At 37.1% G+C, this 17,253-nt stretch overlaps 1 protein-coding gene across 2 annotated transcripts; it reads left to right on the top strand.

The window, feature by feature from the left end:
- Positions 1-3,503: 3,503 nt before the first annotated feature.
- GPATCH1 (G-patch domain containing 1) lies at positions 3,504-17,237 on the top strand. Of its 2 annotated transcripts, none has more exons than XM_042877197.1 (20): positions 3,504-3,598; positions 4,889-5,023; positions 5,318-5,403; positions 5,826-5,986; positions 6,330-6,427; positions 6,611-6,669; positions 7,007-7,252; positions 8,064-8,211; positions 8,856-8,935; positions 9,905-10,109; positions 10,451-10,741; positions 11,136-11,317; positions 11,587-11,714; positions 11,980-12,113; positions 12,448-12,617; positions 13,323-13,530; positions 13,871-13,981; positions 14,423-14,547; positions 15,085-15,230; positions 16,397-17,237. In XM_042877197.1, exons 1-20 carry the CDS (start codon positions 3,526-3,528, stop codon positions 16,416-16,418), a joined length of 2,808 nt encoding a protein of 935 aa, XP_042733131.1. In that variant the 5' UTR covers positions 3,504-3,525; the 3' UTR covers positions 16,419-17,237. The 2 variants fall into 2 exon arrangements, with proteins under 2 accessions (XP_042733131.1, XP_042733130.1); XM_042877196.1 differs by lacking the exon at positions 16,397-17,237 and adding an exon at positions 15,967-16,282.
- The last annotated feature ends 16 nt before the right edge of the window (positions 17,238-17,253 follow it).

Below are 17,253 nucleotides of genomic sequence, written 5' to 3'. Positions count from 1 at the left end.
GGATTTGCATCAGTGTGCTGTGCCTAAAATACTGAAGCTGAAAGCAACTGATGTTATCTCTGCATCAAATCTCTCTCTTTGTTTTTCAGAACTCTGTGCTTCAGGCTTTCTGCATTTTCGCAGATAAACCAGCCAGGTGAAGCAAACAATGACTGCATTGAAAACAGGCATTGAAAGGCAGAGCTGGAGTTTTCCCAGTTTTTGTCCCACAGAAGTCAAGGTGAGAGAGAGGTCAGAACTGGAATAGGCTTACCACAGACACACGGTAGTATGCGTAGATACATACACATATACGATGGTGTATATATCAATATATATGTACACGTTATGTGCCGTGTTTCTTTCGTGTTTGTGTAATTCTGCTCGCTCAGTCAGTCCTGTCCTTGCCCTCCCTCATCTTAAAAAAAAAAAAAAAAAAAAGTGAATATATGAAATTCCAGTCCTTGTTTTAGTCCTTATACTTCTCTTTGGCCAGTAGGAAGGGGTCTCAATTTGGGAAATTCATTTCCTGCCGTGACTTGTGTTGATGCAGTTGTACACTGAAGATCTGAATCTCATTTGCCTTTGTAAGAACAATACTACTCTGTGGGAAGTGAACCTTTTATTTTTCTTGTGACTACAAACATTGCGGCTGCAGTATGGTAACAGGTGCTTCAGAAGCAGTTTTTGTCCCAGACAGACAGGGAGGCTTATCAACAAAAGCACATCAGAATGATACCGTGTGAAGAGAGAAGTATGCTTCCAACACGTGCTGTTTGTCAGGTAGATTCTTGAATTCTGGGCAGATCACATAGTTGTTTATTGCTCCCTCAGTTGTTGGCTTGGAATATTAAATATTCCTGTTTCATATTAAATATTTTGCTGAGAGCAAAAAAGATTTTGTCAGCATCCCTGGCAGTCTGTAACTTTACAGTTGTCGAGTTCTTCATTTTTGAAGATTGTAGCTCTGTAGTAAGGGAATGTCCAGGTACAGTAGGGACATTTTAGGTGAGGAGAGAGAAAAAGGTCTTGTTTTGTTTTTTGTTTTTCACTCAGAGATTTTTGTTTCTCACTCAGTTCTCTGCAAAGCCATATTTGTCAAAAGAAAGAAAGAAAGAAAAAAAAAAAGAATGGCAAAAACAGGCATGGGAGCACAGTGGTAATGGTGATGTCTGTGTCATTAAAGACTGCTAAAATTTACCAGATGTAGTTTTTCAAACTGTAAAGTTTTGAGACTAAAGACTGGAAGGACTTCTCTTAAACAAAAGAAGCCCGTCTGCATTTTATGACAGAAGAATTGAAAGGTGACCAGACAGGAATGGCAAGGAACTAGTGCCCCAAGTTTTCCTATCCAAGAAATCTACAGAGTGATACCAAATGGTACAAAAAGTGCTATGCAAATTCAATGGAAGTCTATAATACAATTGGCTGCAGGTGCAGCATTTCACTGCTTCAAGAGTTACATGGGTTAACTAGAGCTTTATCATATTTAAAACGATACATTGTAGTTTCAGTGAGATGTGATAAATAATGTAAAGTTAGACATGGGCAAAATTATCACCACTTGTTCCAGATAATGCCTTGCCTTTATCTGAAACCCCAAGGTAAAAACCAGTTTATTTAAGGACCGTATGCATTATCTCCTTTGTTGCTGTTGTTCGTTCATTCCTGAGAATATTAAAATAAGCTTTGTAAACTTTGTAAAAGCTTAACTCCTCAGGGCCTGTACTTTGTGCATCTGTTTCCTGAAATGATACATAGCTGTGTGCTGCTAGGATGGATATTAGGATGAATGTTATTCCCATTGACCCAAGATAAGTTAGCAGTGAAGTCATTTGTCTCTTGCCCTGTTTTGAATAGTAAATACGTAGTCTATTTAATATTGTTTTGAACTTCTTATATATTTTTTTTATTTTTATTTTTTTAATTTGTAGAAGAATCAAAATTTTGTTTTCTACGTTTGTACATGGATTATGCTGGTTTCAGTCTCTAGTAGCAGCGATCAGGTAACTTAAAACTAATTAATAATAACTTACCCATTTGAGGGACTGCTGTTAAAGAGTACAGAACATTACAGAGGGTATGGGAAGTAATGTTTGTGGTTCCTCCTTGATGAACTAATTAAAAAACAGATGCTGAAAACATATTAGAAAATAAAACCCGATCTCCGTCAGAGGTTAGGAGCCCAAATTCAGCTTTATGTGTACTGGCTTTGAGCTTTCATTTTAAAATGCTGTTTTATTTTTTTCACCACTCAAATATTGAAAAATATATATATTAATTTTTCAAACATAAACTATTCAAACCTACACAAATTTTAGTTGCATTACCATTACCAAAAGTCACTTGCATCAGCTACAGATAGTAACGGTCACCTGCTTTAACAAATGCAAATTGGAGACATAGTTTACCACGGAAAGGAAATACCACTATAATGCGAAAGTATTTCTAATCTGTTAAGAGCTTTAAAGGGAAAAAAAACCTCCGAGATTTGATTACCCGATCTCTTTGAACTTCGACAAAACACTCAAAAGATTTTCTGTTAACACTGTGCAAAAAAAAAAGTTTACTTAAGCATGTGCATCCAAATCCCTCAGACTTGACTATTTAGCAGCAATTATTTCCCAAACAAAAAGAAAAAGCAACTGTGCCAACAACTCATTTTGCACTATGTGCTCTAGGATAACTGCCTACTAATTAGTAACGATGAGGAAAGGTAATGCACGTAGATAAATGCCTGTGGTTCCACCGAGTTGTTTTTGAGCCAATCCCAGACCTCAATAACTGAGTGCCCTCTATTTGCATACAAATGGGTAAATATTTCCTATGGAAAGCTGAAACCACATGAAACTGGGGAAGTTTCACTTTGGAAGAAACCAGTTCTGTGCGTACAAACAAACACAAAGGCTGGATTACAGAGTGCACCGCTAAGCTTAAAGAAGTCTTATCCGTGAGTCCCTTACAGCTGTGTTGTGATTTAGTTCGAAGGAATTCAATGAACTGGTGGTCTCGGCTGGCAGAAGTTCTGGATGGAGCCTGGTGCTACTTCGCAGGATGAAGCACCGTGTATCTTTCGTGTGAACGTGTTAATTTTTTTTTTCTAATTATAAAACGTTGAGTGAATCTGAGTCTGGCAGAAAACTGGAAGGTGGAGAAATGAAATGAATCACAACTGCCATATGAGTGCAGGTAATAGTGGGGAACGCAAAATTAGAACGTTGGTTTGGAACGCTTGGTTCATAACTGACAGGTATTTATTTGTTCTGATACAAAATGTATTGAATGAAAGCTTCCCTTGTGAGATGCCTCTCACAGAGGTGTGAATGCAAAGCGTATGCCTTTATTTAGCGGTATTAATTGCCAAAGTCACCACGCAGAGCGCTGCCTCTGTGCTTCCACACAGCGTTCCGCTCGGGAAATTCCTTTTGGCGCTCAGTGGGGACCCCGCGTGGTCAAGGCCGGCCTCGCGGCGCAGCGCTGAGCGGCGGCCGGCCCAGCAACTCACGTGACCGCGCGCTGTCCCGCGCGAGCCGCCGTCGCGGCAAGATGGCGGCGGATTCTAGCGACGGCGAGGAGGATCTGGTGAACTACGGGACGGCGCTGCAGCCCCTGCAGGAAGGTAAGGGAGCCCGGCCAGCTCGCCTGGACTATTCCGCCTTTTTGGCCCGCGCTGCGGTGAGGGTGTCCGGGTGTCCCGGAGGAGCGGCCTGCCGAAATAAAGCAGCCCGGCCCAGGGCTGGGAGCGGCCGTGCTGCCCGCGCAGGGCCCGTGTCCCGGCCTGAGTCTGTTCCTTATTCAGGCCTTTACCATAACTTGTAAGCCGTGTGCGGTTCCGTGGCCGTGTTCTACGCTTGTATTCGCGGCACAGACTGAGCGTTGCCCGAGCACCTGTGCACAGCTGTGGGCTCAGAGCCTCTACCTCTTAACTAACGTTACTGCCGGGCTGCGGGCCGAGCTGCAGGGAGCTTGCGTGTGGAAAAACCTCCGACTGCGTTTGGAGTTCCAGGAGTTCTGTGCCACCTGGGACGTTCTTAAGCAAACAGACACCCAGTGGAGCTTGGGAGCTGTCTGCCTGACGGTAAAGAGAGGTTTTGTTGCCTATCAGGGGCTGGAAAGCAGGAGCTGCTGTGTGAAGAGGACTTTCTTTAACAGGATCTGGGAGTGACAGTTTTGGTGGACCTTAGAGAAACAGCAGTATTACACGTTATTTTTTGCCAAGGCAGGAACTTCTCAGTTCTTAGTAAATGGTGATAATGGTGTCACATGCCTGACTGAGATTATATGAGAGGAGAATTGGGCCTTGTGAGTGTGTGAGTTTGTTATCAGCACAAAGCCTTCATCCTTCAGAAGGTTCGGTGTGGGCTTCACTAGTTTCTCTTTATGAATGGAATGTGTTTCAAGCATTATGTTTTGTCAGTGGAATAACTGATTCTGTTGAAAATTTGTAGTAGTAGGATTTTTTTGCTCTTATATAAAAACTTTTTTATATAAAGTTGCATAGTTAACTTGTCAATATTAAGGAGAATCTGGGTGGTATTTAAAGCTTTCTAGTGGTTTGTAAATCGTTCTGAAGTGTCTGTTACAAACGGGAAACTTTTACAGATCAGAAGTATTGTTAAGCAGACTGGTAATCTATTAGTCTGATTGTAGAAAAAGGAACGTGCACAGAACTAGTAAGCATTTAGGTTTTCTATTTGAACACTTGATGCTTTTTCTGTCAGTGTATGTCAACAGTGTGTACAAATACATAAAGTAGAGAGGGAGTAAGTGATGCTGATGCTTTCTACTTCAGGATAGGTACTATTCAGTCCTGTTCTTAATTGCAAGGGAAGAAATGGCTTCTGGACCAAGTAGAGATTCCGTTCTTTATGTGGTGTTATGACTTGCTTTCTGATTTATCTCCTTGTAGGTGAACGAATTAAGAAGCCAGTTCCTCTTCAAGAGCAGACTGTTAAAGATGCAAAGGGGAGATATCAGCGTTTTCATGGAGCATTTACTGGTGGCTTTTCTGCTGGATACTTTAACACTGTTGGCACTAAGGAAGGTGAGATACTTCTCTGTCAGCTAGGAGGAGTTGCTTGATGACTGTAATGTCAGCGAAACATCAGTGAAAAGAAATGTTATTAATCATTTTTTCCCCTGCTGTTTGTTATTATGTAAATAATTGGAACATAATTTTTGGGGATACTTAAACTTTGCTTCTCAGACTGCAGCTACGTGAATGTTCTCTTGATGTATCCTTTAGGTGTAAGATTCAAATGTTTGAGTTGTTTTCAGATGCTATGTTGTAGTTTGCAGTCCCTTACTTTAGATGTCCCTTACTTTGCCTTCTTTAAAGGATGGACGCCCTCAGCTTTTATATCATCACGGCAGAAGAGAGCAGACAGAACAGTTCTTGGACCAGAAGACTTCATGGATGAAGAGGTAAATTTGGAAAGAAATAAATCCCTTTTGGAAGTTGTTGCCATGATTGTAAGTTTTTCAGGCCATGAAAAAAGAATTTAAACAGCAAAAATTGTGGTAACCTTAAAATTATTTCATGTGTATGTTGTTATAGTTCTAGATTCTATAGGATATTTAACAGATTCACTTAGGAAGTTCGTATAATCTCAATATTAAAAAAAAAAAAAAACAATATTTTTCATTTCCTCTTATCAGGAAATCCAAATACTTTCAAAGCTGTTTTAAGTATGACCATTCAAGTTGCACAGAAATCAACCATATAAATGTCTTAAAATGTTGCCAATTAAGGGTTGCACCCTGTTTTCTTTCCTTTATTGTTACAGTAAGTATTTTGAGGAAAACATTTTCTAATGTAATTTTTCTGTTTTGCCTGTCTTTTCTAGGATCTTAGTGAATTTGGGATAGCCCCAAAAGATATTACAACCACGGATGATTTTGCATCCAAAGCTAAGGACAGAATAAAAGAGAAAGCTAGGCAGATTGCAGGAGTAGTTGCTGCCATTCCTGGAACTAGTGCGTTTGATGATTTAATAGGACCGTCAAAGTAAGTAGGTTTAAATAAAAGTTAGCTTAGAAATTCCTTTTGCATACGAGTGCATTGATAAGAGAAGCAATTGACTAGACTAACTCATGAAAGAGCCTGCAAGATCTGCAGTGTTACCTTTCCAGAGAGGCCTCCTTGTGGATGTTGTTGCATGTGCAGACTTGTGCCAGGCACACGCCTACAACCGATGCAGCATATATGCAAACGTTGATGCATTCAGATTTTAATTGAAAGTATGGTACAAAAGCAAACTTTCAATTGGTTTGATTTGCTGTTAGATTTCAAGGAATGTTGGAATTGTGACTTCAGTTTTTTATTTTTGCTTTATTTTGTTTCTTCTTAGAATAACAATTGGGGTTGAACTGTTGCGAAAAATGGGCTGGAAAGAAGGACAAGGAATTGGACCACGAGTCAAGAGAAAGCCACGTAGGCAGAAGCCTGGTAAGTTCACTGAGGTGCCTGAACTCAGTTGTAGAAAGCTAGCATTCACACACCCATTAGAAAGCTCATCTTCTTCCTTCCTTGTATTTAATCTGTTTATTTAATCTTAGAGAAATTTAGTAGCGAGCTTTAATTTATTTAAAATACTTTAAATTAACACTGATGCTGTTGTGTCTGTTACAGACCCTGATGTGAAAATATATGGCTGTGCATTACCACCCGGGCTGTCGGAAGGTTCCGAGGTATTGTGCAGACACAAGTTATTTATTAACTTATGTATAAATAACTTATGTGTGTTAACACCCTTTATAAGAAACTTTTTATATTTTTAAGTATTTTAAGTTAAACTTTAACACACAGTTTAAAGTTTTGTTAAAGTGTTCATAAATATTTACTGCGTTTATTATGGAAAATGTAACTACATTTATTCTTTTGTTAGTTGATCAAGTGTTTTTCATAGATAATTTAATATATAGTTACAGGAACTCGGACTTGCCTAGTCTCATATTAACTAGATGTTGTAACAGCCACATACACAAAACTTTGTTTTTGTTCTTACATACTTTTATTTTGTACAAGGATGAAGAGGATGAATACCAGCCAGAAAATGTGACGTTTGCACCAAAAGATGTAATGCCTGTAGATTTGACTCCAAAAGAGAATGTCCATGGACTTGGCTATAAGGGTTTGGACCCCTCACAAGCTTTGTTTGGTGCATCTGGAAGAGAGCACCTTAATCTGTTTGCAGCTGATTCTGAAGATTCAAGTAATTTAATTGGTGATGTGAGAAACAATAGACAAAGAAAACTAGGAATCACAGGCCAGGTAAGATACTGTTTCAGGTATTTTATTAGTACTGTGATAAAATCTAAAATGTAGTGAGAGTGGGACCTAATCATTGTAAACTTACTGTAAGAAAGCGTAACTGTGGTTTGAAAACAGGTTTAGGAATCTGCCTTCTTCCTGTTGTTTAACTTGTCCGTATCTTCATATTAAACAAAACCTTATATCTCTTAACTGTTTTCTTTTGTCAGTGTTTTAAAAGGCAGTAGGGTGAAAATAGCTGGCTGACTGATTGAACTGAGAAAATTCTTGTGTTACTTTGACTAAAGAAAGTTGATATTGAATATGATTTTAGTTTTTTTTTTTTCTTCTTCTTCAATTTTACTGAATTCTTTCAGTGGTGTTGAATCTGTCAGGGGTTTTACTTTCTCCTGTTGTATTTGTAGTTCTTATGTAGAAGGAGCTTGGTCAGTTTATGTAATTTTGAGAATTACACTTCATTAATTTTCATGCTTTTTTTCCCCCTCAGTAATTGTACCTGCATTTAATCAGACTCAAATCTGACCACTAGAATTAGGCTGCTGTCCTTGCCTCATACAGACCCAGCTTATTGTTCGTCCTTCTGAATGGGCTGAAACAAGTAGAATATTTTTTGCTTCCTCCCCCACACCTCTCATCCCCCACTTGGGACCACTTGTTTTTTTGTGTGGAGTACATTTTTTCCCAGTATGCATTGGGCATCTTACATACTGTAGATGGTAAGGTACTGACATAGATGTGTTCCAACAAGTGACTTAAAATGCTATTTTCACATTTTTGAGTTCTCATTGCTTTCGTTTGAAATATATTGTAGGCTTTTGGTGTAGGAGCTTTAGAGGAGGAAGATGATGATATTTATGCAACTGAAACATTGTCAAAATATGATACGGTTCTAAAAGATGAAGAACCTGGAGATGGCTTGTATGGCTGGACAGCACCTAAGGAGTATAGATCGAAAAAAAGTAAGAGCTGTAGTTCTATGGGGTTAGTGTGATTTGTATTTAAAACATACCCATCTTTGCAGAAGCTTCTAGTAGATTGCTGTCTTGTAGCTGTGATATCCATAGCTTCGTCCTAGACTTCTTGGAATATCTGTGTGTTCTAATTCTGGAAATAATTATTTTAATTTTCCACTAATGCCAATTTAGATTAAGTGTGCAAATTACATTTTGAGAAGGGACTATATGTGCTGCTCATGAAATACAGTATTGAATTGCATTGAAGAAAGAGAAAATACTTCATTATTATGAAGTATGGCTGCAAATACGACCCAGTACTTGTAAATAGATTTTTTTTTAGATAGACTTGCTTATTTTCAGACGACAATATTTGTAAACTTTATCTTGATAATGCTCTATTTGTGGTGAAGCTTTTAAGTGCATGGAATACTTAAGTGTTTTCTAAAGCAACTCCTAATGTTTGCTGTGTGCAGTTAATTGCACTTGTGATATTAGACGTGTGAGTAATGGTGCTGTTGTCTCCCTTGTAGCCACATTCAATTACTTTCCATGAAATGTTCTGCAAAATGTAAAATATTCAAGGAAGAAGTGTTTTTACAAAATGTGTGTATTTTGAATATTGACCAGCTCTGTGATTATTTTTGCAGGGTCTGAAACAGAAGTGAAATATATAGGCAAAATCTTGGATGGCTTTTCCTTGGCATCAAAGCCATCAGCTCCAAACAAGGTAAGCATATAATGACATTTTTGCAGTAAGAATAACATTCAAAGCAAAATTGACATGTAATGAAATGTATGGATTTTACTGTGGTGTGATACTTTAAGTTCTTCAAAATGGAACTTCTAATAAGCAATAAAGATTTCTGACTAAACAAAAATGTCAAACTACTGGATAAATTTAAATTTTGCCCATGTTCAGACTTTGAACAAATGCATTCACTGTTATTTTGCAGGAAGTTGGAAGAATAATTTGATTTAACTTCACAATAAAAATGTACATCTGGTTTTACATCTTTCAGCTGTAATGTCCATTTTTTTGTAAAAATCAGGCTGCACACTTTGTCTCCTTCATTGTTTTTGATGACAAGCTAGTTTGTCAACCTGATTCTTTGCTTTGCATCTTGTATGCCACGAGTGTTTCCATAAATTAGAATGATTATCAGAGTTGTGTGACAAGGTGCTTTTGCTGATGCAGAAAGGAAGAACGTTTGTATGGTATAGAAAATTGCATTCTATAAGAGGCAGAGGGGTAATCTTTGAAGTCATAGCTTGCATGAAGAATGGAGAAAAAGAACTCTGAAAGACAGGAAAATACATTAAGCACAGAAGTACACAACAGTTTAATTGACCAAATCATATGAGACTTCTGTTTTTAAAAATATAATCAGAAGCACATATTCTCAAACAAAGCAATGATATTAAGACTGCTGAATTTTTGCTGCTGCTTGATGTGCACATTTTTCTATTTTGCATATGTGTACTGACAACAACAGTTTGTTCCAAAAGTTTGTATTACAGTGCCACTCACTGATTCAGTCTGAAAGAATGTGGTATCTCTTTCTACTGTTACTTGTAAATTGAGGAGTTTTTAGTTTGAGGTTACATTTCTCAATCCCATTTCTAAAAGTTTAATCCCAAGTTTTATCTCGCTCTTGTGGTTGTTTTGTTTTGTTTTGTTTTCCACTACTCTGTAAAGATTTATCTGCCACCTCATCTGCCACGAAATTACAGACCAGTCCATTACTTTCGGCCTGTAATAGCAGCTGGAAATGAGAACTGCCATTTGCAAAAGGTGTTAGAAGAATCAACTGGAAAACTGGGGAGTGACGCCGCACAACAGGGCAGGCACGCATTGAATGCGTCTCAGAGGAGGGAACAACTAGGAGAGACTGTTCTGAAAGGTATTGATACATACAGTTGTGCCTTTCCTGCTTCTTTAGCTCCACAGTTTGTTCCTATAGCAGTAAAAATTTGGTCCAGACTTGAACATTGTTCTAATGTAACTTGTACATTTTACTTGTGTTATATACAATAATAAAAATTATGAAGCAATATAAATATGTGCAAATAGCCTAAAAGATGAAGTAGTGACCAATAGTATCCATCTGCTATTTCTGCCATTATATTGTGTTGCAGAAGAGCATTTTCTGTGTATACACAGGCTTTCTACTCCACTGAAATGTCAGAAATAGTTGAACTAATTCTTCCTTTTCACTTATCTCTCACTTCTTCTGGTTCATAGGTCCAGCTCCTTCTGTTTTGGAATACCTGTCTGAAAAAGACAGAGAAAGACTCAAAGAAGTAAAACAAGCATCCGAACAACAAATGAAAGCAAAAATGTTGCCTCAGCAGCCCCGAAATAGCAGATTCCAGCCAGCCTCCCCAAACGATGCTTCTCATAAATGGCAAATGTTGTTGGGGGGACAAATGTTAGCAAATGCTGGTTCTAGTGACTTCAAGCCATTTGCAAGAGATCCAGAAAAACAAAGAAGATATGAAAGTTTTGTGAAAAGCCTTAAACAAGGAGAAAAAGGTAACTGACGGGAGAAATCCTGACACTTTTAGTTTTCTATGAAAGAGTATTTTTTGTTTTTGCTTCCTCTATGTTTTAATTATTTGATGAAGCTTTGAATTTAAACACCTATTAAATAAATGAAGTATTAAAAAGCAACAAGTAAAGAGTCAGCATTACAAGTAAAATTGTTTAAAACATCTATCTTGCATTTAGCAAATCATTCTTGCTGTTGTGAAAAACTCTCTACTTGTCAAGGAAAAATACAGTTGAGACTAATACTATCTTTAAAATAAATATTCATGAAATTCTTGCAGGGTTGATTGCCTTTTTTTTTTTTCTTTTTCTTTTTCTTGAAAAGCATCAAACTTAGGTAAGGTTTCATGCCTTCAGTATTTACTTCTTTACCTTACAGCAGATACATTGGAGCGCTACTTAGACCCAAGCATGACTGAATGGGAACGAGGGAGAGAACAAGAGGAATTCTTCCGTGCAGCGATGTTCTACAAGTCCTCCAACTCGGCGCTGGCGTCCAGGTTTACCCGGGCCAAATATGAAGATGATGCTGACAAAGTTGAAGTTCCCCGGGACCAGGAGGTATATGTTGTCACAGTACTTCAGTACTTCGGAGCTACGTTTATTACTTTAACGCTGCTTTACAAAAGTATTTTTCTTTAAAACTCTTTTGTCAGTATGTCAGTAATGCTTTGTTGCCTGTTAAGTAAACTTTGAAAAGACTTGATGCATGTAAAGCAGTGATCTGTTAAACTGTGCTGAAATGTTTATCTGTCATGTTAATATGACAACAGTAATAGTTAATTCACCAAATTGTTAGTTAACTAGCAGGCCGTGTTTGACTTTTTCAGAATGATATTGATGATAAGGAATCTGCTGTGAAGATGAAGATGTTTGGCAAACTCACGAGAGACAAGTTTGAATGGCACCCTGAAAAGCTGTTGTGCAAAAGATTTAATGTTCCTGATCCATATCCTGAGTAAGATGATGAATTAAATTCTTAAATTTTTGAACACTCCTTGGGAATCCTGAGTTTTTATATTAATGTGGAAAAAATCTGGCTTGATGTTTTCTTTCTGTATTGCAGTAGATGTATGATAGACTCTCCTAATGTTTTAATTGGCCTTATGAAGCGTAGTAAAATAACTTCTGACAAAATAATATTTTAAGTATTACTGTAGTTTGTTGTAGTTAATTTGTGCATGGAAAACAGTGTTTAAAAAAAAAAAATTATTTCCCTGCAGGTCTTCCATTGTTGGTTTACCAAAAGTGAAGAGGGACAAGTATTCTGTATTTAATTTCTTAACTCTGTCTGAGCCTACTACATCTGTTACACAAGAAACAAATGAAAGAAAACAAGAGAATAACAGTGTGAGCAGTAAGTCAGTTTTTTTTTTTTTTAATTACGTAGCTGTGAAGTAATGAAAATGAAATGAAAATGGTTGTCTTTGTTACAGAGAATGAATTTATCCATCTGAGATTTTTTTTCATAAAAGAAAAACGGGTATAAAAATCAAAAATAATGAATATATCCAATACATTCCATTCAAACATAAAAGCTGAAGTCAGTGAGATGGTGTTAATTTATTCCACCTAGGAGACCTAGAAAAATCAAATCAGTCTGAAGAAGCAGACTAAATTAAAATCAAGTAGGTCATGAAATGCAGTAGAATTTGACATGTGAGTGATTTGAATATTTGGGACTTTCTTAGAACCAAAGAAACCTTCAAGATGGGATGTATCAGATAAAGAGAAGGAGAAAAAAGATTCTATCAGTGAATTCATTAGTCTTGCCAGATCAAAAGCTGATCTTCTGCAGAAGCCAGCAGTGCCAACAACAGAAGAAAGTGGAACAAAGGCAGCTGAAACACTTCCCAGCGAGGTGGGTTCTTAGTGGTGTTGGGATATAAAGGAGAATGACTGTAAACCTTGGAAATAATGTTGTGTACTGTATGAATTGGTTTAATAAAAATTAGTTTGCCAAAGGGCCAACTCAGGGTAAGGTTTGAGATTGCTTTTGGAAGAATTTTGAGGTTATAACTGAGATGTGAAACTTCCACAGTTTACAAGGATAGTAAGTATGGCTGTATTTGAAGTAACAGCTTAGGGATAGATAAAATGTCACTCACAGTCTGGGAGTTAAGTTCAGTGCATCCACTTTGCTCACAGGCACAGGATATATATGTGTCTTCTGCTTTAAGGAGGAGGATGCATACTTTGTAGAGACAGGTAATGTTTTCCTTTTTAATAAATTTACTCTGGTGTGTAAGTAAAGTTTGAAGTAATGAATTAGAATTTATAATAATTTGGAATCTGCTTTCAATTGTGCATGGAGCACAAATTTTAGTACTCTTTACAGGAAACTGAGCTTAGCAGTGCTTCAGTGGATTGAACTAAGAATTACTAAGATTGTAAACTTATGTGTTTGTGATGTCTTTGTTGTTGTGATGAAGCTTATGTTATGTGATGTTTGATTGTTCAGTCAATACATCCCAACATATTTGAAATTATTATATTGCTTAACTGATCAGAGAGGGATTTTAATTTCTTTAGGTGTCTAAATGTGGTTTGTTACACTGCTTTGCAGGTAGATAATGAGAATAAGGATCAGGAACAGGAAGAAGAAAGCAGACCGTCCATGGACTTATTTAAGGCCATCTTTGTGAGTTCCTCAGATGAAAAATCTTCCTCTGAGGAAGAGAGTGATGAAGAACAGCAGCCTTCTACTTCAGTAGTAGATTCAGAAACCACTGGACAAGCTGGTCTGCTTGATAGTTCTTCATCTAACATACAAGGTAGTTCTTAATGCATGCCTATTTTTATAAGCATCTTGTAAAAGCTTCCTTTATGAATCAAGTACTTCTGGGACTGCTAGGACAGTGCTATATTCTGAACTAACTTGTATAATAGGTCTATTTTGGTTAGAAAAAAAAGAAAAAAGAAAAGAAAACACAAAGCGAACAAACAAAAACAAGTAGAGGCAATACGTGGAAATCATTCAGGATGTCAGCTATGCAGTTGGCCCAGGCAGTCCATGGAGATAAAGGATGCTGATCAGTTTGCTTTAACTTTCTCTGATAATTCTTGAAAGAAGTATTTCCTTTCAAATAAATGAGTTTTTTGTTTTTTTCATAGACACTGTGACTGTTAAAGCTGAGCTTGGTGTTTCTTCATTGCCTTCTTCGAAGCAGGAACAGAATAATGCGGAGGAGTTTGGACCGAAGTTGCCTCCATCTTTTTCTTCTGGTAGGTTCTGTAGACTTGTAGCGTATGAATTCTACACGTTAAAGAGAAATATCATACATACATCTTCAGTAAATGTTTGTGAAGCAGTGCCTTGCCTCTTAAGTGCCTGTGCTGTGTCAAACGTGTCCACACGCTTTGTTACCAAGCTGTGAGGGACTAGCGGGAATCTTTTTGCCTATGTAGTGTATAGTTCCACAGAGGCAGGGTTTATGAACTGTAATGGAGATACAGGATGAGCATTACAATTTCCTTATTAACAGATTGAAAAGGTGTTTAGTTACAGTGGGAACATTGCAGTTAGGAGTTTACACATTTCACACCTGTTTGAAAACTTTTTTTAAATTAGCATATTAAATTAATGTAGAATTTAAATATTAAAATGACCTTTTCATTACTGTTTGTATTTGTATTTTTTGTTTCTGCATTTGCTTTGTACTTTAGGCTCTACATGGCAACAAGAAACAGTGGTGCCAGCAATTTCTCCAGGGCCTAGCAGGAAAGAAAAACATAAAAAGAGCAGAGAGAAACACAAGACTAAGAGGGATCACAAGCATAAAAAGGAAAAGGTATTTAATTAAAATAATTGGTTTATTGGTTTTTTGATCTACCAATCAAATTTTCTTGTGATTTATGCCATGCTGTAGAAAATGAGTCAAATGTGTCTGAACTGGAACAGCTGAGGTTTCTCAGGTGATCTCAGACTAGAATTTGAAAACAGGACATTATTTAGCTAGGGTGCTGCTTTTCCCATTTGTACAATGTGAGTACAGACATTAAACATTATGTTTTATGCTGAAGATGTCGGCATATTCTGAGAGCTGTGCATAATTCACAACTTCTATATAAACTACTAATCAAACATCTATTTTGATGAGGTTTAAGAGTTGGAAAGAGATGAGTAGTTTTGGCATTTATTTTTAATTTTTAGCTCAGGCTAGATAGGGCCAAAAAGAAGTCATTGTTGAGCGTTTCAATTGAATGTGGAGTCTGCAATGAAATTGACTTTTAGGGATGTTTGCTTTTTTGTTGTTAGTGCCTTTCAGAAGAAACCAGCTCTTTCAAAATGAAAATTGTAGTAGAATGAATTGTTTTTCTTTTTACAGAAAAAGAAACACAGGAAACACAAAACCAAAGGAAAACACAAGAATAAAAAGTCAGAAAAGGACAGCAGCTCAGATACTACAGACAGTAGTGATAGCCTTAGTGATACAGATTCCACAAACCTGTCACCTAAAGAACTTCTGAGAAGGTAAGTAGAAAGTCGACTGAAATACTTGTGAATTTTGCAGTGTATATAACTGAAACCTCAGCATAGGAGTTTGCAGTTCAGTAAACTTATTCATAGCAAATATGGATCAGCAGGTCTCTCTATGTTTATAAAGCCTGTTAGTTTGTTTAATGAAGGGAGGAAATGTTGCAAGTGTCTTAAGCCTCTAGAGATAAAAGGCTCTAAATACAGCTCTGTGCTAGTTAATGGGGTTTATGGTTACAGATGAATGATATTTTGAAGGAATTAAAAATTAAAGAAGTGCAGATGGTGAGTCATATGTCCGTGACTTTGTCTACAGTCTTTACTTGGAAATGTTGGAAGCAATGTTGTCTGCTCCAGAATGTTTTAAGTCAGCTTTATTTTGTTGATAATCACCAAGAGACCAGATAGATTCACTGTATGGCTTTGATACTTGGGATGATTCTGCACTTCAGCAAGGAGCAGTGAAGCAAGGAGAATGATGCTTTTCATGTATGTTTCTGCTAAATCTAAACTGTTGTTTATTTATATAAATAGAGAATATAGAGAGAGAGACTTGAACACAGTGCTACCTGGGATGTGAAAATAAGAAAAAAACAGTTTGAAACTTTGTTCTGCTCCACACTTGAAATGCAGTTAAAACTAACTGCATCGGGTTGAGATCATAGTCATCTTAAGCCTCTGTCATCTCATGTGGAACTGTTACTGCATTGGATTATGCTGAGCCTCCTATTAGCAGGCAGAGAGGTCTGAATGTGTTGGTTGAGGTATTGCATCCAGCTGTCCTGGCAAAATTACTGTCATCTAGCTATTTTGTGGAGTGGAAATGTACCAACAGGAAAAGTCAGGATTCCTAAGGAGTCTGTCTTCCATTTTTTTGGAGCTGAGCTTCAGTTAAGTATTTGTCTTTTTGTATTAAAAAGCAAGGTGGTATTTTTGATTATGTAGATAGCCAAAATGTGTTTGAGTGTATTTTACACAGAATAGTTTGACTTCATTGTACAAGCTGATAATTTGAAAGTGTTTGTATTTGCTGAGCACTGAGATAAAGTGCTTCTATCCAAAGTCATTGATCTTTCTTAATTTAAGGTTTAACTTCTCAAGTTATTAAGTATTCTGAATGATGTATATGACTAGTTTATCCTCCTTTTCTTTCTTTCTTTTAGATTGAAACAACTTCAGTATTGAAGAGGCATCTTTCTTCATTGCTGTGTGTGGTTTTTAGATCTCAAATTTTTGATCTCCTCCGTGATGGTAGATCAGTCTTGTATATATGCTTTGAAGCATTGTAGATAACGTGTTCATATTGAATTTGTTTGAAAGTAAATGTTTATATGTTTATTTTGTGATGTTTCATATGTTTAAAATGTAATGATTATGGAATGTTGAAAAAGACCTCTTCTGTGTAACATAATGTTAAATACTGCAGGTTCTGTTTTAATTAATATGAAGCAAGATATTTTAATAAACCAAGTATTACAAATCATTTTTGTACAGCAAGTCATAACCTCAGACCTCTAAAACTTCAATCTCTCAAGAAGTATGGGAATGGCAGGAAGTTCTGGGGAGGTTTACATAAGGCATTAGGAAAAATTTATTTGCCACAAGGGTGGTCAGACACAGTCAGCACCTAGTGAGGTGGCTGGTTCCCTGTGTCTGCCAGTGTTTCAGAGACTGTGCCCTCAATAGTATGCCTTAAACTTTGGTTAGCCCTGAAGAGATCAGGTCTTTCGAAGGTCTTTTCCAACCGTTCTTTCTTCCCTTCACTCTGAAGGGCAAATGTTTGTCAGAATTAAGTTAGGGACTTAAAAACTGAAGTAATGTAAAATATGTATTGTGTGTGTTTTTTATTTCTTCTAACCTTTCTAATGCAGAAAGGTCGCGTTTTCCCAGCATCTGGCTGTAACTGGAGTTGGAACATCTCCCAAGTACGTATAGCATTTGTCATAGCAGACCTAAACCAGTAAGCTGTCGGTTTTACAGAAATAAAGGCTGTATTAGCTTTAATACATTAGTACTATAA

The sequence above is a fragment of the Lagopus leucura genome, unplaced genomic scaffold (genome assembly GCF_019238085.1).
Source record: "Lagopus leucura isolate 7727_CA_CO unplaced genomic scaffold, USGS_WTPT01 Super-Scaffold_100017, whole genome shotgun sequence".
NCBI classification, from domain to species: Eukaryota; Metazoa; Chordata; class Aves; order Galliformes; family Phasianidae; genus Lagopus; species Lagopus leucura.
Note: the sequence above shows the minus strand (reverse complement) of the source record. Positions and strands in the feature narration are given on the sequence as shown.

What these genes read in the sequence shown, in the direction of transcription:
- GPATCH1 (XM_042877196.1), top strand. Translation starts at nt 3,526, where the DNA reads ATGGCGGCGGATTCTAGCGACGGCGAGGAGGATCTGGTGAACTACGGG. An exon ending in AACTAGGAATCACAGGCCAG is followed by an intron (nt 7,253 to 8,063) that starts GTAAGATACTGT and finishes AATATATTGTAG; the next exon opens with GCTTTTGGTGTAGGAGCTTT. An exon ending in AAGTTCCCCGGGACCAGGAG is followed by an intron (nt 11,318 to 11,586) that starts GTATATGTTGTC and finishes TGACTTTTTCAG; the next exon opens with AATGATATTGATGATAAGGA.